The 23176-nt window shown below is 41.8% G+C and overlaps 2 protein-coding genes across 5 annotated transcripts in view; both read left to right on the top strand.

Annotated features, from left to right (window-relative positions):
- The window catches only part of cenpi (centromere protein I), a 30659-nt gene extending 29309 nt beyond the window's left edge, over window positions 1-1350 (top strand). Inside the window, exons 18-20 of the mRNA XM_015949585.3 lie at window positions 427-642; window positions 895-936; window positions 1044-1350. Coding sequence (XP_015805071.1) covers window positions 427-642; window positions 895-936; window positions 1044-1178 — 393 coding nt within the window. The 3' untranslated portion in view covers window positions 1179-1350. The remainder of the gene's footprint in view (window positions 1-426; window positions 643-894; window positions 937-1043) is intronic.
- Window positions 1351-1497: 147 nt separating this feature from the next.
- The window catches only part of drp2 (dystrophin related protein 2), a 525275-nt gene continuing 503596 nt past the window's right edge, over window positions 1498-23176 (top strand). For 3 of the 4 annotated variants that reach the window (XM_015949550.3, XM_070550593.1, XM_070550598.1), the window contains exon 1: window positions 1498-3074. The gene's annotated coding sequence lies outside the window, so the exon portion shown is untranslated. Of the gene's footprint in view, window positions 3431-23176 lie in introns of all 4 variants that reach the window. The other variant, XM_070550594.1, reaches the window with a different exon arrangement.

Consider the following 23176-nt stretch of genomic DNA (forward strand, 5'->3'; position numbering starts at 1 on the left):
TACGGACTTTGTGTGTGTGTGTGTAAATGATACTAGATGGTAAAACTTGTTCGTCATATCAGTAGTTGTAATGTTTTGGTTGATTTGTGTATTTAATACTTCATAGATCTACATCTGCAGCTTCTTTTTGTTGTCTCGGTGTCTGCCCTGCTCTTTAAAAGCCAATAAACATCCGTATAAACCTGATGGCCATAATCTCCTTTCAGATGTTTATTTTAGTACAGCTGCTATTGCCAGCTCTGACTTTTTAAGTAGATTTACCTCTCAGGCTCTCCTGAAAATGCCACTGGTTCATTTCGTTAGGAAAAAAAATGAACTAGGCAAATGGCACACAAATGAATCACGACAACAAATATTAGATGCCAGTGGGTTTACTTTTTCCTCTCTCCTTTCTCTTCGTCCCTTTTGGTTTCCTCTCCCCCGAAGGCCTTTCACATCAGCCGCCAGACTTTCCAGGAGTTCAACCACTACCTGGTGTTCATGGTGAACTGCCTGTGGAACTCCAGGATGTTTAAGCCGGGGATGGACGTACGGCTGAGTGAGGAGCTGCTCCAAAAGAGCAACGTCCCACAGTACTGGACGAGGTTCGACCTCATCCACCACCCCGCCTTAATGAGCTATGCGTTTGATTTCCACCAGAAGGTGAGTGCGATTTGTGTTTAAGGTAGGAGTCACAGGATGGATCAGTGTGCAGCTTTGTTCTTTTTTAGCGGAGCCACAGGCGAGACAGATTAGCATTAATGTATCTTTCACATTTGACACATTAATACTGAATGATGCTCCATTATTAATGGCATCTCTATAAGATATCACGTTTAATTCGACCACCTGCAGCGTTGAGCAGCGATCTGGTGAGATTTCTGTCAATGAATATTAATGTTCTCCTTTTATCAGTGTTGGCCAGGCAGAAAGGAAATGGACCTCAATTCTATAAAGGTACCAGAGGCCTTATTTTCATTTTTTATCCATAATTAACTCAAATTAAACTCATCAGACAGGCTTCATAGATTGAGATGTCTTCGACATGTCATTGTGTGTTTCAGCACTTGAAGCCTTGGAGTTGGTACCTGCAGTATCTGTTCAATCAGGGCTTTGACGGCCTTAAAGACTTTTTTCAGAGTAACATCAACCAACAGCTGACAGTGGATGACGGGCAGGGCGACTCACAGCAGAGGTAGTCGCAGGATGCACGAGAAAAATGATCTTCAGGATTTTGCAAAGACTTGTATATATTTTGTCTCCTGTTTTAAACTTTCCATTTTTGTGTATGTATTTTATTTCTGTGCTGAAGCACCTTTTGCTTTCTGCTACAACAGTTATGCTTTTGTAAATAAACTCTTTTTGAATAGAGCTGTGTTTATGGCATGAACAGTAGAGTGAAGTTACTGAGTTCAGTCCAGTTTAGAAATAATTCAGAAAAGAAAGCCACAATTCAGCTTCTCCAGAAACCCCAACGTGCACAAGTTGATGGCACACTATTCAATTTTTTTTTTTCATATTTTTAAATCGTTTTCTGGAGCCAGTATGTGCTAAAGTGATCCTTTACACCAAGGCTAATCAATTCTGGGCCTCCAGATCCATATCACGCACGCTTTAGTGGTTTCTCTGGTCCAACACACTAGATTCAGTGGTTGAATCACCTGTGCAGCAGCTCATCAGGCTCTGCAGAAGCCTGTTAATCACCTGTTGATTGACATCAGGTGTGTCGAAGCAGGGTTAAACTCAAAACTTACTGGATACTGGCCCTCGAGGCCCTCAAATTGAATAGCCCTGTTTTACAGGATTAATGAAAAGTCACTGAAACCCCCACCACCCCCTGTGGCCACAATATCGCACTTGCAACTTCAGACTGGCTGACATGTCTGGCGCTGCAGTCTGCTTCCAGAACATTTCCTGTATGTTTTAGATCATGAACGCAGCTGATTTGTTTAATTTAGTGACGAATCACTCCTGTAGTCACAAGGAAGGCTGAGGAGACGTTTCAGCTGTTAGATTAAGGTGTTTAAAAAGACTAACGCACAGCAATGAAATATGTTTTACTTTTGGTTCTACTAAAGACACAAGGGGGTGGTAAAAGCAAGCCCAAATACCAAGTGTACCTTGAATTTTCAAACTTGTTTTTTTATTTATTTTTTAATTAATTTTTTGTGAAAGGCAGCATGGATTCAGAGAGCAGGAAACTGTAAATCTTATGTTCATTAATGCAAATAAAACTTCGTTTTGAAATAAATAAAATGGGCACCATCTGGATGTAACATGTGCCTTACTCCGTGTACATATGTCTGGTAAATCACAGCAGGCTGTGTGTCGTGTGTTGGCTTTTATCCTCTGGCTTTCATCATCCGTGCCCTTTGGAGAGATCTTGTTAACTTTAATACAAGTTCACATTATTTCACTCTAACCTGAAAAATGATTACTGGATACATGTGTTTACAGTCTGCAACAGATGGTTTCATAACCATCCACGCAGCTAATGAGCCTTTGGTGTTTCAGATGGCCCATGATTTCATTCTTAACCACTATTAGAAAATAAATATGCAAAAATATGAGTGAAAGATAAAATGGTTATTAGGCAATGTTTTTCAGTTTTATATTGATCATAAACTCCAATAAACTTATCGGCGTGTTCTCATTTGTCCCAGAGTGACGAGGTATTTAATAAAACGCTCCTGTGACGTCATTCTAGAGGACAGATTTGGTCTTTACAACTTAGTTTGACGCCTGCTTCCTCAGCTCTGTGTCGCAGATGAAGATGCTGCTGCTGTCAACCTGAACCACATCACTTCCAGCTCTCCTCTCTTCTGAGCGGTGACTTCACTCTTCCTCCTGCTGGAGTCACAAGTTGTAATAGATCCAGCAACTGCCGGTTCCGGACCTGATGCTGAATCTGAATCCTGGAGCAGCCGCGCGCTGATGTGAGTCGGAGCCGCCGGAGCAGCGCCGCGCTGCCCCGCTCCTCTTCCTCCTCATGCCTCGACTGGGAGCAGGTTGTTCCGGCAGCGTCTTCCCCGACGCGTTCAAGTGAGCGGTGCCGGTGTTTACCCAAGCCAAATCCCCGCCGCAGGGAAGAAAAGGTAAGGCTGCTCTTAACGACTGCTTGTTATTTATTGATTGGAGCCCTGTCGGGCTCACGCTAAGGGCAGACCGGAGGAGCGCGGCGTGGCGGTCTCGCCGCCTTTAGGGCAGTCCGGCTGCACTTGGGCTACTGCTCACACTTTAACAACTGGCTTCTGGAATCGGACGGCATCCTGTGATGGATTGGGTTTGCTTCACCTTGCGGACGTGCGTGTGCGCTTTTGGAAAATCTGGACGTCTCTTGGCTGCAAGTGGACTCAGTTTCTCCTCTTTAGGCTATTATTGAGGAAACCTGCACGGAAGAGTTAGCGGAGACACTTTCAAGAGCGCACATACATCTAAAACACCACTAACGGTATTTTAATTAAATTGTTCTTGGCGTTTGGGTCTTTTCCGCCCCACCAGTTTGTCTGGGTGGAGGCTGACGTGTGATGGCAGGCTGAGGGTCTGAGCTGAATTTGAACCCGGGATGTCGCGAGTAATTATGACTCCAATTACACGCTGAGCGTCTTAAGCCCCAGACTCCTTTGAGGTCTCCACGATGCAGCATGCAGGGATGTTTTAGGGAAATATCTGGCAGGAGAAAAGGAAAGTAAATGCGTGTGCTGTAGTGGGTGTAAAATTAGGACCAGGAAGTATGTTGTCCCGCACGCACAAGTTAAAAGAAGCGTTCACCTGTCCAACTCAGTTATTTATTTATTTAATATTTGGTACTTAGATTGACAGTTATAGATTTTTTTTCTGACATGAAAGCTAGCCATGTGTTTGTTCCTTTTCTCTCTCATTAGAACTATGGTTTCATTTATGATTTAAAGAAGCAATTGGCTATGTAAGAATACAGTGAATTAATCACAAAACGTTTGTCTCATGTTTGATGGAAGGTCACATTGAACCAGATTTCATTCTCAGCCAGCTGACGGTGGTGGGGGTGGTCAATTTTTCTTCAGCTGTTTATTGCAAAGTAAAGATAAAAATGAAAGAGTGATGTACTTACAGTTCGCAGTATGTGAGTTTGTGATGTTGCCATGTCATAACTGCAGCGCTGGTATCTGTAATTCGACACCGACAGGCAAAAAGCTTCAGAGTTGTTTAAAGAATGAAGCCAGTGAACAGGAGCGACCCATTAGCTGTTTCTTGTACCTCTAAGAAGCCAGGCTGTCAGGACAAAACATCAGAGGGAGAAGAAGCAGATCCTTTGACCACAGGATGCCATTCTTAGTTCATTCTTACATATTGCACCTTTAACTCCAGGTTGTCATTGGTGCTCTCAGAAAAAAAAACAAGGAAGAAAATGTAGCCTAACTAAAGTAACTTAGTAAAAAAATACAAGTTTTGGATTTTTTACAGATAGAATCGTCTAACTCAAGTTTAGAAAGTGGTGACTCCAAGTGGGGAGCTGTGTGCCCTCCCCCTCCGTGAGACAGTGTTTGCACAATATCTTTTTAGGAATATTTTAAGGGGAGAGAAGACACACATTAAGGAGTTACAACATTTATTCCTTTATGATTGTCATTTCTTGTCCTTGTTATTGCAAAGAAGTTGTGTGAAATAAGATAACGCCTACATGTAATCATCCATCTTCCTTCCTACCTACCTACCGACCGACCGACCGTCCGTCCGTCCGTCCGTCCGTCCGTCTGGGCTGTGGAGGGATACCTACCTACTGTTTGGGCTGTGGAGGTATAGATCCAGGAGGAAACTCCAGACAGTCTTCTCCCAGCAATATATGCCTCTGCTCTTCTTGAAGGATCCAAAGGTGTTCCCATGCTAGAGAGACTAATCCCTCCAGAAACGTCTGAGTCTATCTCAAAGTCTCCTACGTGGACGTACCTTGAAAACCTTTAGAGGAAAGTGGACAGGAGGCATCTTAATCATGCTCTGCTCTTCACCTAGTCTCTAAGGCTGAACCCAGCCACCTGATGGAGGAAGCTCATTTTAGATGAAAGGGTCTTGTTTTCAGTCATGATCCACATTCTTTAGGTGGAGATGGTGGCTCAGGGGTTAGGAGGAGTTTGCTGGTTTGAACCTTCTGTCTGTGTCACTCATATCCTTGGACTAGATGCTTCACCCCCCTTGCCTGCTGGTGGTGGTTGGAGGGAGTCAGTGCTCTGCAGCCTCATCCATGTCAGTGAGCCCCAGGGCTGCTGTGGCTACACTGAAGCTCATCACCATCAGTGTGTGAATGGACAGATGGACTTATAGCACTTTGGAGTCCTCTGACTCAGAAAGGTGCTATACAGGTCATTTGTCATTTTTAACCATAAGTGAAGGCTGTATTGTGGAAGGACCAGTGTAGCAAAAGTTTTTGTCGTTTGACTCAACTCCTTCTTAAACAGATCAGAGCAACACCCTCATTACTGAAGATACCGCCCTGATCCATGCAGTCCCTTTCTTGTTCCTCGCTCCCTAACAAAACACCACAATTCCCAAACTCCAATCGACGAGAAAGAGAAACGCTCCCAACTTCAGGATCATTCCACCTGGCCTCAGATATGGAGGAGCTGACTCTCACTCCAACGTTTGGCTTTTGGGGGTGCTACCCCATGATTATCAGCAGCTCCAGCTGGCTGCTCCTTTGAAAACTTTCTGAAGGAGCCCCGGAGCTTAGAGAACACGCACTGACACTGATTGATCACTTCTTTCAGAACTTTTCTCTGGTTCTTGATTGCACATCTTTGATTTCAAGTGCTGCTATGGAGCACACCCGGTATAGGAAAAGAAATCTGCATGGCGGGTTTCATAGTGGTTAATAACGAGTAACACACTGTCGAGTCCGTGCTGCTCTTGGTAATGAGACTTGGCAGAAAGGAGTATTTCTCAAGGCTTTACTCAGTACTGAACTGTAATTGTAAGAGACTAACAGGATTACTAGAATGTTTCATTGGCACTGTGACTCTCCCGGCCTGCATGCCTTCTGGTAATTTCCTTTTTTTCTTAAGCATTCCCAGCTCTCTCCCTCAGGCTGTTTATTGCAAAGTAAAGAAAACTCCTACAGCACCGTTCCATTTCAGTGTCATTTATTTATTGTGAGGGGACAGAACAGCAGCCTCCGTGTGTTCTTTACATGAGGTGGTGGTTTGTAATACTCTGTTTTTGTAGATGAACGGTCTCTGAACCACCTCTTCACTGACACCTACTGTAATGACGTGAATGTGAAAGTCTAATTTTTAGGTCGGTTTGATTTTCTTTTTGCTGGTTTAAGTTATTCAGCCAGTATCTTACAATTACTGCCCCATTACTCTAATATTCAGACTGATTATTGCATTGACTATATTACTTCAAATAATTATTTTAGCATATGTTTAAATCACATTTTAACCACACAAGCGATTGCTGTTTCTTTTGTGACCTTTCATTTTTCTCAACACATTAGAGACTCGCATGACCCCGTCTGTGATGATTTTCTGCTGCAGAAATGTTGAATCACACTGCCTTCCATTTAGGGGTAATGTTTTTAGAGTTCTGAGTGTTAAAGGTTAAATATCTATTTTCCTTAGGTGGAGAGCTGCAATTTATATTTACTCACCCTCGATGAATACTCAGCATGCATTTATATCATTTTATTATTTGTTATGTATTAAGTAAACTGTGTCACAGATTTGTTTCAGGCCTCTAACAAAAGTAAGACAGTGATCTGAAAATTGCATTCTTTATTCAGGTCTATCTTATAGGTGTGTGTATTGGTGAAATTCTGACTATACGATACGTATCAGGACACAGCGGAGACGATACGATATGTCACGATATATTGCGATACATTCAGCCAGACGATATTAGCTCTTTTTTTTAGAATTAAGTTTTTGTAGGAAAATTCAATAAACAGTCCAGACTGATACATAACATGTTTAACATGAGGTATCTGAACCATAATTGAGAGATTTACATTTCAGTGGTGAAAACATAACTCATCGCTCACTACTGCCAACTAGTGGTCAGCATTTGAATTGCATCAAAAGAAAAGAAAATACATAAATGTTTGCATGTGAATTCTTCCAAAAATTCGATACACAACTTTTGAATATCGATATAATATTGCAGGAAAAGCTATCACGATATATTGTCCTATCGATATTTTCTTTCATCCCTACTATCTTAGGCCATTACAAATTGGAATCAGCAACTTAGCTGATGTTTTTGAAATTATTCATTATTGGAAGATTTTGCGGTATTTACAATAAAAAAACAAGATTGTTCACATCCAGCCTCACAGGAAGTTTTGCAGGATGACTGGAGGCAAACTGAGCAAACACATGGGGACAGTGGAAAGGAAAACTATTTTTTTTAACAGGAAGCAACCTCCGTCAGAACAAGAACAGGTTCACCGTTGTTACTTATGTACTGTTTGTTTTCTGATTTTGTTTTCTTTAGTTCTTCGTTGTGTGAGAGGGTTTGTTTTTACCTTTGCTGACATGTTTTAATGTCATTGCCGTCTTCGTCAGGGTAACCGCCGGATTAGAGCCCTGCACAGGCCTAAAATCTGAGCCCGTGCCCGGCCCGGCCCGAGGGTATGGAGCCCCTGCCTGACCTGGTCCCAGAAGTTTTTCAGGATTCTCTGGCCCGACCCGAGCCCGACTTTTTTTTAACCTTTCATAATGTTTTAGCATGATAGAATGCTCCACATTCTAATTATCTGTGAGAAGCATTCTGCAGTAAAAAAAAAAAAGAAAAGAAAGAAAAACAGCATTCATGCAGCTTTTTTTCTAACAGAGCATATTTTTCGAGCGGCAGATGAAATTTATGAACACTATATTAATTGGATGCGTTTGTAAATGTAATCTGCTCTGAAAATGCGCTCTTGTGCAATTAGAAAAAAAAGCAGCATTCTAATTTTCTAACTGCGAGCGCATTTTCAGAGCGGCAGATTAAATAAATGTTCCCAATTAATAAAGCGTTTGTAAATTTAATCTGCCGCTCTGAAAATGCGCTCTGCAGTTAGAAAAATCCCAGCAATGAATGCTGTATTTTTTTAACTGCAGAGCGAATTTGTTCACAGAAAAATAGAATGCTGCCGTTTTCATGAGAATAAACGAATGGTTTCTGACATCAAAGTGGACATAAAATGGCATATTAGAAAAGGGGCACATGTTTCAATCAGCAGTTTGAGAATTTGTTTTTATAAACCACACAGACCTTAACTGAGCTAACGGTGCGTGAGAAGCAGGAAGGTGCTGCTGCGTTTAAGTGTTTCAGTTTTTTTTTATGAATTCGATTAAAAATAAAGGTGCCCGGCCCGTGTCCGAGGTAATACACAGTTGTTGGCCCGAAGCCCGGCCCTTGGGCCGGGCCGACCCACAGGCCTAGGGCTTCAGTGCAGGGCTCTACGGTAGGGCTGTCGCGATTGAGGAATTCCCCCTGTGGTGAGTCAGGGCAGCTTAATATTGCGATATGCGATATTATTGCACCCCATTTTTATTTATGTACTTAGCCAATTTGTTTGTTAATTACTAAACTCATGGCAATATTTCCTTTGAAACATTGTGCTTACACATTTAAAAAATGTTAGAAAAAAATACATGGCCATTTTTTCCACTTTATTGAATGCAGATCAAAGGGCAGTAACAGCATTCTCTGACTGAACTTAAAAACAACATTCAGGAGGTTTAACTTTGAAATGCAAATTTGGCTGCAACATCTAACAGAAATAAAAAAAAGTGCCCTACTATCTCCTCGATCAGCGCGGACTTTACCTCTCAGCATGCGCTGTTGCGAGATTTAATCAAGTGCGGTAATTGCGGTGGCACGTCATGCAGCGCAGTGGGTTTCTTAATATCGCGATATATTGTTCTTGCGATTATTGCGACAGCCCTACTCTACGCCGGATGTTGGTGGCGTCATTTCCTTTCCTTCCTTTGCACACTCTTGGCATTCTCTGTATGAGCTTCAAGAGGTAGTCGACTGAAATGGTTTTCAAACAGTCTTGAAGGACTACCTCTTGAAGCTTATCAAGAGAATGCCTAGAGTGTGCAAAGCTGTAATCAGAGCAAAGGGTGGCTATTTTGAAAGAAATAGAATATAAAACATGTTTTCAGTTATTTCACATGTTTGGGTTAAGTGATGATAAATGACCCGCGCTTGTATAGCGCCTCTCAGAGTAAGGACTCCAAAGCGCTTTACACTACAGTGTATCATTCATCCATTCACACACACATTCACACACTGATGGTGATGAGCTACAATGTAGCCACAGCTGCCCTGGGGTGCACTGACAGAGGCGAGGCTGCCGAGCACAGGCGCCACCGGTCCCTCCGACCACCACCAGCAGGCAAGGGGGGTTAAGTGTCTTGCCCAAGGACACAACAGCAGAATTCTCTGTCCGGAGCCGGGATCGAACCTTCCGATTACTGGACAAACCGCTCAACCTGTTGAGCTACTGCTGCCCCCAAACATAACTCCATATGTGTTCATTCATAGTTTTGATGCCTTCAGTGAGAATCTACTGATGTAAATGATCATGAGAATAAAGAAAATACATTGAATTAGAAGGCATATCCAAACTTTTAGCCTGTACTGTAGGATGGTCTACCAGGCTAGCGGTCTGACTTGGAAAGATAGGATGGAGCTTGGCCTTTGAGCACTTTGTGTGCTAGAACTAGCACACAAAGTGCTCAAAGGCCAAGCTCTATTCTATTCTGGATTTTACTGGAAGTTTTTTAACTCTCATCAGAAATCTGGGTCTGTTAAAACATTTCAGAAAATTATTTGAGCATCTTAATAATGAAGAATTTTTATAGTCAAGGACCAGAAATATTACATGGAGAAGATGATTTCATTTGACTGGTCTTTTAAACTGCCATTTAGTGAACTACCTTTAGTGGGTAGCTTTGCTGCATTGTTAACAAGTAAAGACTGGGTTCCTGTTCCTTCTAACAGCACTGAAGCAAACCAGTGTTTTTGTTGGCATCTCAGCTCATGACATGTCTGCTTGTCTAGTGCAGGGGTTCCTTCATTGGGGGTCCCCACAATTTTGTCTTTGCTGAGATTGTGAGGTTAGCAAGAATTTATTTGTAAAAATTACATTTATAAACTCCCAATAACACACCCTACAGTATAATCAGAACTCCATATATAATTTATAACTCTGTGTGTCTGTATAAAGATAGTAAATGATCACATTTAATGTGTTTACGCATGTAGGAGTTGGGGTTGGGGGTCCTGGCTTGTCTTGGACATGATCAAGGGGGTCCTCAAAAAAAGAAATTGGGAACCTCTGGTCTAGTGTTGTGTTTAGCTGTAATATCTTCTGACACCACAAGGAGTGCTGCAGCCCCACTCTGCATTAATGGTCAGACGTATTTGTGAATAATCATTGTGGTTTTTTATCGGCTCTCTTAAGAGGAGAGTTTACAAGTTGTGACCTCTTTTGGCCTCATGGAGAAGAACTGGTGTTGTGATTAAATCAGTGTTGACCCCAGATTTTTGATGTCACCCTCCTCTTCAGCGGAGCAGATGAAGTAATCACCGATTTGTTCTCCTTCATTGCTTCACAAAGCTACACTCAGTTTGTGTCTCTTTTTAAAATTTCACTGAAGTGACATTTTCCATTCCTGCTTTTCTTCTTTACATAATTAGCAGTCATGTAATGTATTCCCACTGGAGCTTGCACAATCTCATTGTATCTGGGGATGTGAGGGTTTTTTCTTTCTTCAGAAGAAGTCATTTGTTGTCATACTTAGCAAAAACATAGCACCACACTACTTTAAAAAGCTCAATATTCTGTTAAGTTTGTATCCAGGGAAACTTCATTTTGATCTAGTAGGAGTTTGTTATTTAATCTCCCTCCAGTTTGATATTTTAATTCTTAAAGGGACTTTTCTGACTTTTGAACTTTTATGCTCGTGATTGCCCCCTCAGGCCAAAAACGTAACGGCAGCTTCAATAGTAGGCTCGTGCACGAGGCGCGCATGCTGTACGTGCACACTCCTTAACAAAAATAACAACTGAGACAGAGCACAGAGCTCTGAGAGCGTCCCGTGTGTGTGTGGCCCCGAGGACAGAAGAACACAGCAAATTAATAAAATAATGTGCCTCTGTCTCTGCAGCTGCACTTTCTCGTCGGCCGGCCGAACGTGTGTGTGTGTGTGTGTGTGTGTGGCCCGGAGGACGGAGGACAGGAGAACACGCAGCTAATTAATTAAATAATTTGGTTCTGTACCTTTCTCTTCAGCACAGCCGACAAAGGTTTATGATGGGTCAGTCCTCCTGCATGCTCAGATCATTCCCTTCCCTTGCTTGAAAAATTGTTCCAAAATGAAAGTTGAACCCACATCTTTTTTAACCGTGAATTCAATGCCGTTCGGCGAGTCTCAAATAAAAATTTGGGCGTCTTATTGTAAAAAACATACCATTAATGTAAAAAAGAAACTCCAAATAAACTATGTTCACACTCAAAATCAAACCCACGGCTTCAGCATGAGAGTCAGACATCTAACTAGTTAAGCTTAAGCAGCAGTAACATTTGACGTATCTGTAACATTTATATCCTTGATGACACCTGAAATAACGTCAATCCAAAGAACGGTTCGGAGCGAAAATGGCTATTTTGTTGCTAATTTGCAGGAAATATCTAGAAGAAAGTTCTACAGAAAGTAGCTAAGGTTCCTCAGAAATGTAGCTAGGTTCGTCACTAGGCGTTTAGGAACAGCGACAAAGTCGCTGAGTTGGCACTGCCTCACTCTCTGCTGCTAAAGCTACTGATAGCAAATGCTACGGGCTATGCATGAGCGTGAACGTGTATGAAGCAGCCTGCTCGACCCGAGCAGCTCTCTTTTTCTGTGATTTTACAGAAAAACAGACAATCACAGTAAAAATGCCAGGGCTCATTCTACAGGACCAGGGCATTGCAAGAGAATGTATGAAGAAGAAATTTATTATTTCTATACATGTTATGGCTGTCAAACTTCCATAATGCCCCTTTAAGGTGTTAGAAAACATGCACAACATGATATGAAAGAAAAATAAGTGTAGATGTAGGTAATGCATGACCGGCATTTGGCTCACTGTTAATCACCTTAAGGAGTAAATGTCATCTTCTTATATAGTTCCTGTTCAAAGAGTCTGGAGATATAGTCATCAAAGACAACCTTTGTTGCACGATGAACAAGAAAACACTCATAAATATTAAATGACATATGAACTAGTCTGCATAAATCAGGACTATAAACACAGGATTGGTTAGTTGGTTAGTAGTAGGTTAGTTGTATTTTGTTGAGGATGCTTTTGAGAGGCGGTTATATCCCAGAACAGAAAATACAGTTGAAAGCAAATCAAAAGGTCTGATTTTAGCAATAACATGTTAAATCAATCAGGTTATGACCTTAACAAAATCCTGCAGAAAAACTATGAAAATACAGACTGATTGCCCATAACATTGTTATTGTGTGGTCATAAAAGCCTCCCTGAGCTTCCTAAGCATGGACTCTGCTAATTTTCTGATGATCTGCCTGCTGTCTGATGTCCAGATCATCTTCATATGAATAATAGAACTTAAAGACCCAAACCAAAAGGTCGGTTTATTCAGTTCTGTTGACTAAACCTGTTTCAGATATTTCCAGTAGAAACACACCAAACTACACTACGTGGGTTTTTCCTAATATATTACCATCAGGAAGGACATTAATTCAAGCCTGAAGAAGGTGGATGTTCACTGTTGTCCTTTACTTACTAATCCTAGCAAACCACCTCTTTTGAATTCACCCACATATTTGGGGTGAAGATCAGTACCTCCAAATCAGAGGCCATTGATCTCAACTAGAATACGTACTACAGATTGAAGTCCTACCTCAGGTGGATTATGGGGTCTTGCTGCTCATTCTAAACTGTCTGTTGGGATGAAGAGGTAGCCAAGTCAGAAATTGAAGGTTTTGAGTTACCAGTTCATCTAACGCTCATGTGTGGTCATGAGCTTTCTGACTAAGAGGCCAAGATCCCAAATACAGGCAATTAAAATGAGTTTCCAGGCTGGCTGGCCTTGGCAATAAAGTAACACTAAACAGTTTCCAGCTTCTCCGCCCTAGTGGTTGAAAGCAGAATTACAGCTTTTGCAAACAACTATGAGGCAACCTACTGTAGCTAGCGCTAACAATGAGCTAACACTAACACTAGCAAACTAACACTAAAATAAACCACAGAGTAAAAAGATCTGCACTGTTAGACAAAAATATTATTACTTACAGGTAGTAGCAACAAAGCCAGGTCACCATTGGTCCGTGATTTCATAACCTCAGAGTGTAGGTCACAGTGATGTTCACTTTGGGTTTAGCTCTTTGTTTCTCCTCCAAAGATATTACTTTCTATCTTTTACCTCTGGTTTCCACCATGATGCCAACAAAAAACCCAAACTTCTTTTTCTTCCAGTTTTACTTTTTATCTCTGGGTGATGAAGCTGACTGCTAGCCTTTGTATTAGCTATCGGCACAGTGAAGAACTAACAGCTGTTATGAAGAAGAAGAAGAAGAAGAAGAAGAAAATATCATTTCTATAGCGCCTCTCAAGATAAAAATCACGAGGCGCTTCACAAAAACAAAAACAAAAAATAGAAAAATTGTAAAAATAGAAAAAAAGCATTTTGAAAATGTTAAAAAATATATTTAAAATGAGCAAGAATAAGCAATTGCGATTTAAAAGAAAAAATGTTAAGAAAGAGAGAGTGAATAGGAAAGAGGGAAATCAGTGGATCCTGAGAAAGGTGGAATAGGTGGGGAGAGCCGAATAAAGAGAGAGTGGTGAAGAAGGTCATACAAAAGCCAGCTTGAACAAGTGAGTCTTCAGCTGCCTTTTGAAGGAGACCACTGAGTCCACTGATCTCAGGCTCAGGGGGAGACAGTTCCAGAGTCTGGGGGCCACAGCAGCAGATGATCTGTCACCTTTGGTCTTTAGCCTGGTGCGCTGCACAACCAGTAGGCTTTGATCACTGGACCTCAGGGACTTGCTGGGGGTGTAGGGACTAAGAAGATCACCAATGTATGATGGTGCTTGTCCATGTAAGGCCCTAAAGACCAGAACCAGGATCTTGAAATGAACCCTGAAGTTGACTGGCAGCCAGTAAAGCTGGAGGAGAAGTGGAGTGATGTGGGTGTATTTGGAGGACTTGGTCAGAAGCCGAGCACAGGCATTCTGAACCACCTGTAGACGGTTCAGGGAAGCTCTGCTCAGACACGTGAAAAGAGAGTTACAGTAGTCTAAGCGTGAGGAGATCAAGGTGTGGAGAACAGTCTCAAGTTCAGAGCGAGACAGAATGGGACTCAGCTTAGCAATGTTCCTGAGATGGAAGAAGGAAGAGCGAACAAGATAACTGACATGAGAATCCAGGGTGAGAGCAGGGTCAAAGGTCACGCCAAGATTCCTGACGGAAGGTTTGGTGTGGGAAGCAAGCTGACCAAGAGAGTCTCTGACTTTGGGAACCAGCTTGTCTGGGGCACAGATGAGGATCTCAGTGTTGTCTTCATTCAGCTGAACAAAGCTCCCAGCCATCCAGGTTTTAATGGAGTCTAAGCAGGTGTGTAACAGCTGCAGCTTAGACATCTCATGGGGCTTAAAGGAGATGTACAGTTGGATGCCATCTGCATAAAGATGGTAGGAGATTCCTTTGAAGGAGCTCAGGATGTGCTGAAGAGAAAGCAGATAGAGGAGGAAGAGCAGAGGTCCCACCACAGAACCTTGTGGGACACCATGGGTAAGAGAGGTGGTGGAGGACCTAAACTTGGAGACGACCACAGAAAAAGAGCGCTCAGAGAGATAAGAGGAGAACCACTCCAGAGCAGATCCTGATAGGCCTACCCAGCCTCTCAGCCTCTCCAGTAGCAGGTGATGGTCAACAGTGTCAAAGGCTGCAGTCAGGTCCAGCAGGACCGGAACAGAACAGTCCCCTGCATCACTGTGAGTCAGAAGGTCATTAGAGACCCTAAGAAGAGCTGTTTCAGTAGAATGAGCTCTACGAAAACCTGACTGGAAGCTATCATAGATGTTATGTTCATCAAGAGCAGCTGTGAGTTGTTTAGCCACAACCTTTTCCAAGATCTTGGAGATGAACGGAAGTTTAGAGATGGGTCTGAAGCTGCTATGGAGAGAGGGGTCGAGACTCGGTTTTTTAAGAAGCGGGTGGATTACAGCATTCTTAAAGTAAGCAAATGCAGATAGAGAGTTCCTCCTAGTGCACTTAGTGTCCCAGAAATCTGATATGTATGGTTTCTGGTCAGCAGAGGGCTGCAGAGTTATACCCAAGGTGATGTTGGTAATCTTTCTACCTACAGAATCACAGAAACACACTTTTAAAGTGCTAGAAAAATTTTAGTCTTAATTTAAAGTCAGCGTAAGTCGCTCAGACATCTAAGTAGAGCTGCTGTTTCTCCATGATGAGAAGAGCCAGCTGAAGTGGTGCAAGCATATTTCAGATACGAGACTTTGTGTCTTACCCAGAATATGCTGGAAGGGTTATTTATGTCTCTAGGGCTGCCTAGAAATGCTATGGGATTACACCAGAGGATCTGTTGGACGTGGCTCAAAAATGACCACATTGTTAGAGCTGCTGCCCTCAAAAGAGATGTGACTAGACCACTACTTCTCATTAACCTGCTGGTGAACAGCCTCTGCTGTAAGGTGATACATATCGACTACATTACCCACAGGACACTGGTAAAAGATGCAAGGCTAAAAGCTAACCATCACCATCAGTTGAGAACATGAAGTTATGATCTGCTCTGCTGCTTCTGTCTGGGTCAGACTTAGAGGCTCCAGTGATGCGTGACTCGTCAGAAACAATGATAGTCTAAAAGTTAGACTCAAGGAGCAAACCAGAGCTAAAGCTGGACCTATATCACAATCCGATAGTGGCAAAAAATTAGTTGTTTTGCTTCAGTCGCTTGGTCCCAGTCACCTTACCCTGTGTTGTGTTAGTACCTGAACTGATCCGCTCTGATTAGTACCTATCTTGTATATAGCACATTTTTTTTATTTATTTTATCATGATTATTTTCTTTCTTCATGTATTTTCTTATCTCTTATTTTTATCTTCCTTTTTTGCACCAAGTACAGCGGCAATTTCCTAATGTTGTGATTTTCGCATATATGGCAGAAAACTCTTCTGATTCTGAATGGGACGTTTTTGTCCTCGATAGTCATTAGAAGATGCTAACTTTTAACTGTTTTTACGCCAAAACTATTGACGCAAAAATTTTAACTTTTTTAGATATTTTATAACATAACCAAAACTGATTTGTAATAAATGCCCCAGGCAGAAAAAGTTGTTTTTTGGAAAAGAACACATTTTTTGTGCTTTTTATAAATTGCAGCAATGCGTTTGGGTAATCAAACTGGAATTTGAAAGGTTATAATCGTCAAAATGATTACGCATTCATAGATTTAAGTAAGGCTAAAGTTGTTTAACAGATATGTGAAAAAAAGCAAAACAATTATGAATACAAATTTTTAATATCCACTTTTACAAGCGGACATTTTTGTCCATAAAGGTCACATGAGGGTTGTGTTTTTTTATATAGCGTTCCCTTGGTCTTTTTTAAGAATTCCAAATTGAATTTCAAAATTTGTCTAGAGAGGTTTTGGGGAAAAAAAGGATGATGATTTTATATATTTTTCAGTTTTTTTAAATTGTGTATGTTTTTCATTGTTTGAAATAAAAAAATAAACTAAAACTAAACTAAACTAAAAATGTTACACATGAACTTCCACCTTTGAACCAGTGAAGTGACTCAAACTGCAATAAGCATCATTTTGATATGTAATGAGCCCACTTGACTTGAATTCATACAAGTGCATCACTCACTCACGGAGTGAGGAGAGGACGGGTACTTTTCCTTCTCATTCTATGCATAGTCATTAACATTTTTCATTTTCACCAATGGATTGGACAGCACAGTGGAGCTTTGATCAGCTATGACTCTGTCACTAGTTCAGTTTTTTTTCCTTCTCTTGGACCTTCGAGAGCTCCTGATAGCTGCAGACCAGACTGAAAACATTCCAGAAGAACTGCTGCCATTCAGAGGCAATGAACTTGAATGGGTGCAACTCACATAAAAATTATTTCACATTCTTTCTGAAAATTTTGAATATTTGTTTGAGACAAAATCAGGAACTTGAACAATGACCTACATACATTTTAGAAGAACAAAATAAAGGTATTTAAGAATTAATTAATGTGTATTTTGTTCTATGTTCTCTTGAAAGAATATTTTGATAGTGAAATAACCCCCCTCCCCCCAAAAACAAACAAACAAACGGAGCAGATTGTATTTTTCTACCTGGCGACAGATCAGCAATGTTGTTTACATCCACAATTCCCAGGCAACAAAAAAGTGTCATCTATTACTCCTTAACACCGCAGGCCCTGCTGGAATAAAAACATCTTTGTCCTGTCAAATGGTGGCACCTCCTGAGGCCCAGATGGACAAATAGCTGTTGTACACCTCGGAGCATCATCATCCTGAGCTCTGTGTCTGTGAACAGGTGTGCTCAGTTAGGCCTGCTCCAGCAGCTTCTCCATCATCTCCACCCTGGTGATGAGTGCTTGCAGCATGGGCAAATAGGAATGGGGAAGGGCAGTTTTTTTTTTACACTATCAGTTCCTGTCTCTGTGTTAACCACCTTTGGTTGTGGTGACTGGGAGCTATTATTTAGACCCCAGTAAGGGATGCACTCTCATTAATGTTAAATAGGTTGGCGTGTGCGGCTTGTTTTCTGACACGTTTAAACAGGTTATTTACTGGAAGGTGCAGCAGGCCTCGCTCTGGGAGCTGCTGAGAGGACCGACTCACGCTGTGGTCCTGTGGAGCAAGTCATCCGTATATGGCAGGAAGTGAATGGGAGGAAATTGCCGACCAGTTGCTCAGTTAACAGTTTGTGGGAATAATGTGGCGGATGCATGAGTCTGCAGACTCCATAACAGCTTGTGGTTTTATTCATGCTTTGTGGCACCAGTGCAGAGGTGGTAACGACAATGAATGAGCCCAACCCTTTTACTCCAAGCTGACATGGCTTCAAAGCATCTGGATGGATTGCCATGCAATTTGGTGCAGATATTGTAGCTTTTAGAGGATGAAGTTTTCATCAAATGCCAGCAGCAGGGCAAATATGCCACTTACTCTGTCTGTAAAGAGATCAGATATGTTCCCCAGTTTGACTGCCAGGCAAAGGATGTGCTAAAGATGCAACATGATATCTTAATCCTCACAGGCTGCCTGCTGGAGAAACTGGCTTTGGGTGCTTTAGTGTTTATCTATAGTTTTCAGCATGTGGAAATGTTTGATTAGACATCTACTGCCTGAACATTTCTACTTTCATGTAAAATCCCCCAAAGAAACGTGCGTCTGACAGCAGCAACTCCGATGTGTACTGTGTGATAAATAGTCGAGTTGATTTCTAAAACAATGAAGCAATTTAATCATCACATTCTGTTTGCAGCAATGTTTTAATCCAGTTTTTCACTGGGCTGCAGCACTTGGTGACATGTTAGAAAAATATGGAAGTCAAAGTTCCTCCAAAAATAGTTTTTTGCAGATGTCCGGAAGCCTCTGAGTTTAGTTTGATTCAGAAAGCGGCAGCAGCAGGAGCCTGGTGAGTTAACCATGTTAGCTTAAACTCGTGTGCTAACATCACAATATTGTACTGATTACTAACATGTACCAGACAATTAAAATAGTATCGGTCAGTTAATATAATATTAATACTAATGAGCGTCTGTCAGCGGTCTCATACTCGTTAATATCCATTCACGTAACGTAGTTTAGTGCTTAGAGCGGGGGCCGGCAACCCGCGGCTCTGGAGCCGCATGCGGCTCTTCCATCCATTTGATGCGGCTCTCTGTGCTTGTAAAATAATGAATGGATATTTAAATAAAGTGCTTTATATTTTACTGCATTAATTTTACATCTGTATGTCAATTCTATGTAAAGATTGTCTGCGTGAACCTGAACAGTTCCAACCCGGTCTTACTGTGAAACCGGGTTGACGGGTCACGCTTGTGCCTAATCATATCGGCACTTTCTGAGCTGAAGAGGATGTGAGATTCTGGGCTTCTCCTCAGACGGCTCCTGGATGTGTCGCCACATTGGAGACAGGAACAAGCGCTATTCAGCCAAAGTTTCATTATCAGGGAACATTTTCTAAGTGACAAGTCTTGCTTCAGTCGGAGGAATCTTCCTGCATGCGCTCTGGTTCTGCGACGCGCTCCAAGCCCCTCTCCACATCTTCAGCTCGCTGTGCACCGTACGTACGCGCTGACAGTGAGCTGTGCTGAGCAGTGTCCAACTCAGATGTTCAGATGGGAATCTTTTCTTGAGTGATTTAGCTACATCTGCGATGTGCGAAACAAATAAAGTGTCAGTTCGTCTGCTTGCGTCGGGGTAATTATTTCTATTCTTTCTCTGTCAAAATAAACAGTCAAATACGGGAACTATCCGGTCAACACAAGCCCTGCTTTTAACTGTTCTGTTTTCTTGTGAAAATTGTTGCAAAGAGATATAATTTAACTTGATTAACACCAGAGCCAGGTGCACTGCACCGTTATCTCCATCACTGTAAATGAGGGAAAACCAAAATATTCAGTTCCTTTTCTGACCTTCCCCACCTACAAAGTTTAATTACAACAATCAAATGTGACAGAGCCTAGATTTGTATTCTGAACAGTCTAAACATGTTTTAAAAAGAAACGTATGACAAAAGTGGCACCTGCTCAGTAAAACCACCAACAGGGTGAAAAATATCTAAATATTGTAGGCAGAGATGGGCTACAACTTCTGGATCCACTTTATATAAATCGTTTTATTGATTATCGTCTTATGAAAGATAACTTTGACGTACACGAGCGACCGGTACTGGCTGCTGCCACCTGTTGTGATTGGTTAAAGGAGCTCTCTGCTGTCTGAGGGTAGGCCTCGCCCACAACTCTGCGGCTGCTGTGGCTCCCAGTGTTTTCTTTACTGTGGGAAATAGGTAATAATGGCTCTTTGATAGGGACAGGTTGCCAACTCCTGGCTTAGAGAGAGAGAGCGAGAGAGATGCCTGTGACCCGGTTCTGGAGCTCATACGGGCTTCTGTGAGGTGGATTTGACCCAAACACAAGCGAGACAGTTGAGCTGTTTTTTTTTAAAGCCGCACATCCTCTCCCGGTGCGGCAGTTCTGATCTGGTTCCGACCCGGAAACCAGCTGGCCCGCTGAGCCGCACGTCTCTTCTGGTGGTGGTCGGTTCTAATGGTGATCTGAGTTCCAGAAATCTGCATTAAATTTTTTAAACCCCGCCATGGGTCTCCGGAGCCCAGCGCGGACCTCCCTGTCCCGGTACCGACCGATGTGGGCTACAGAAGTCCGTCTTTTCAGCTGCACAAAACGCCCTCAGGCACAGAGATAGAGGCTTTGTTTCTCTTATCTGGAAACCGGTGGACTCGATGTCCAGACGCTGGAGTTGGTACAGCCTTCACACACACTATAGATTATTAACATGAACACAATCCAACACTAGTAAACACACACACTGTCTGGATAACAGGACCTCTCTACCCTAAATCTAGCCACTCTCCAAACTGAGCTGAGGCAGCCTAGCTTCTAACTCCCTTGAGTTATGTCAGAGGTTCAGATTTAGAAAAAAAGAGCGTTAAGCTTTGCTGAGAAAGGCCACTTTCTACTAGAAAAACTCTGCTGTTATGTATTTTAAAAAGAAATATCCACAATAAGCTTTTTAAATAGTATTTTTTGGATAGCATTTTATATGAATTCAAAAAAGAATTTTAACCTGCAATTTGCTCTTTAAAGACAACAATGGATTCCACACCACAACCAAGACCTGTCTGTAGGGCATGGGCAGACTATATATTTACATATACAGCATGTTTCCAACTTGCCAACAGTCAGATCCCAGTGAGATAGGAGTTTGGGGTGCAACCCTGCATCATCTGTTCTAGTGGAATTGCAACAATACATACTATTCTGGCAGATCTTCAGTCTGTAGAGCACTCAGAGCTCTCCTCCAGATGCTCTTCTCTTAATTGAAGTTAATGTCTCCTACCCTGAGTGCAACAGGATTGTTATAGCTACTGCTTACAGTGCTTCCCTCCTTGCTGCATGTGGGAGCCAATCAGTGCTCCCATTTATAAGAAGAGGAAATGACCTGCCGGCGTGTATATGTTTGGCCGGAAAGGGTAATTGGTTTAGACCGCTTTGTTTCACTTTGTTGCGTTTTGTTATGTGCTGCCAAAGTATGCCGTTTATTCAACATTTCAATGGGCAGAAATTAATGGAGAAATAAACGGATATGCATCTCTTAAAAGCAATGGACAAAGACTGGACAGTGTTTATTCCATCGAAAGCAACGTAGCGCGTCAGCCATTATTCTGGTTACAAACACACCAGTGGCTTAAAGCATTGGCTTAGCCTCTACACTGCATCTTCTCCAAACCTGAATAACTTAACCCTTTAAGTGCCAAAGTTGCAGAATTGTGACAAGCAGCATTGTTGGATTTAATAAGCCACAGCAGCAGAAATGAGCCCTCATGCAGTTAATACGTTACACTGCGGGGTGGCAGACACCTGTAACTTCAATCCAAGCAGCATTTGTGGGTGTGTTACTATTGAAACTTTTGGAGTATTTAGCGCTTGAACCCTGCTCACCAGTTGCAGAGTTGTGGAGGTTGTCAGAGCGAGTGAGAGCGAGCGAGTGGTAGAGGAAAAAAACAATGCAGAGAGGAATGTTAAGTGCTGACGAAGCTCTTTTTCTAGTACTGGCAGATTTGGATGATCTGTGGTCTTCTAGCGAGATGGAAAGCGTGGCTTCAGTGTGCAGCAACAGGGAGTCTGTCAGCGATGACGCAGTTACACAAGCAGCCCATCCAGCCCTTACCTTGTCCGATGTTCCGCGTCACCTCCGTGGGGAGGGATGTGGTGGCGGTGATCGGGCCGGTGAAAACTCCGCTGAGGCCTCGAGCAGCTCACAGCTCATATATCGAGCAGCTCATATATATATATATATATATATATATATATATATATATAAACAAAAAACAATAGGGTTCCCTGCCCGTTGGGCTTGGAACCCTAAATAAACTAAAGAAGGGATGAGTGAAATGTGTTCATGACACTAAAGCACCAAAAACAGTGTTCTTGATTGATACGCAGTAAACATAACAAAATACCAATAAAGTAATAAATATTATATATATATATACACATAGTTATATATGTCTACATAGGAATATGTATATTTGTATCATAAACAATAACAACACTAAGAAAATAAGACAAAAACATAAAAACAACAACAAAAATCTGCAAATGTAGTGCAATCCAATATGGCTGCCACCTGATGATGTCACAAAACGTAAATTATGTGAGTGAATTTGTTCCTATCACAAAATTTGGCTCATACTGAAGATTTTTTCTAATTTACAATATTCCTCTATCTCTAACCAGATTTAAGCTACAAGCTCTTTAAATAGTGATATAAATAATTCATATTTTACTGAAAAAACTATGGCGCCTAAAGGGTTAAGCGCTCCCACAGCTTTCCAGCAAATTTTACTCCCGAGTGGACGAGTGACTCCTGTGTCAGTTTACATTAAAGTAACGTGGCATCTGCTCTTCACTTGTCAGGCTTCATCTTGTACACTTGTGAACATCTTCCAATTAAAGCTGACACATTCTGATGTTCCGATCAGTAGAGTGTCATGGCTGGCAGTGTGGCCCCTTTTCAGACTTGTTTTTTATCCACAGTGTGTTTGCTCACTGTTTAGGATTCAATAAGAACATTATTGATATTATTGATTTAATATTTGCTAGAAAGGATAATTTTTCTTGTGTTAACTTTGCATTAACATCAGAAAACAGTGTAGAAGTTGTTAATTTAAAATGTAATTTGTGAGATAAATTGGGTGCAGGTGCTGTTTGCAGTTGTATTTCATTTGTGAAGAGCTTTTGGCCCACACCTCAGTCAGAGTCAAGACTTTTTTCTTTTTTCTTCTTATTGTTCGACTCAGGAAATAGGATTGACTCAGACGAGTGACAGTCATTTCACACTATTTCACAGGCATATTAGCATATTTATGGCAATCTGAAACCCATCCCTGTCATACACAAGGTGATGAACTCATTAAAAATGACTCC

Source organism: Nothobranchius furzeri, chromosome 1, assembly GCF_043380555.1.
Source record: "Nothobranchius furzeri strain GRZ-AD chromosome 1, NfurGRZ-RIMD1, whole genome shotgun sequence".
NCBI lineage: Eukaryota > Metazoa > Chordata > Actinopteri > Cyprinodontiformes > Nothobranchiidae > Nothobranchius > Nothobranchius furzeri.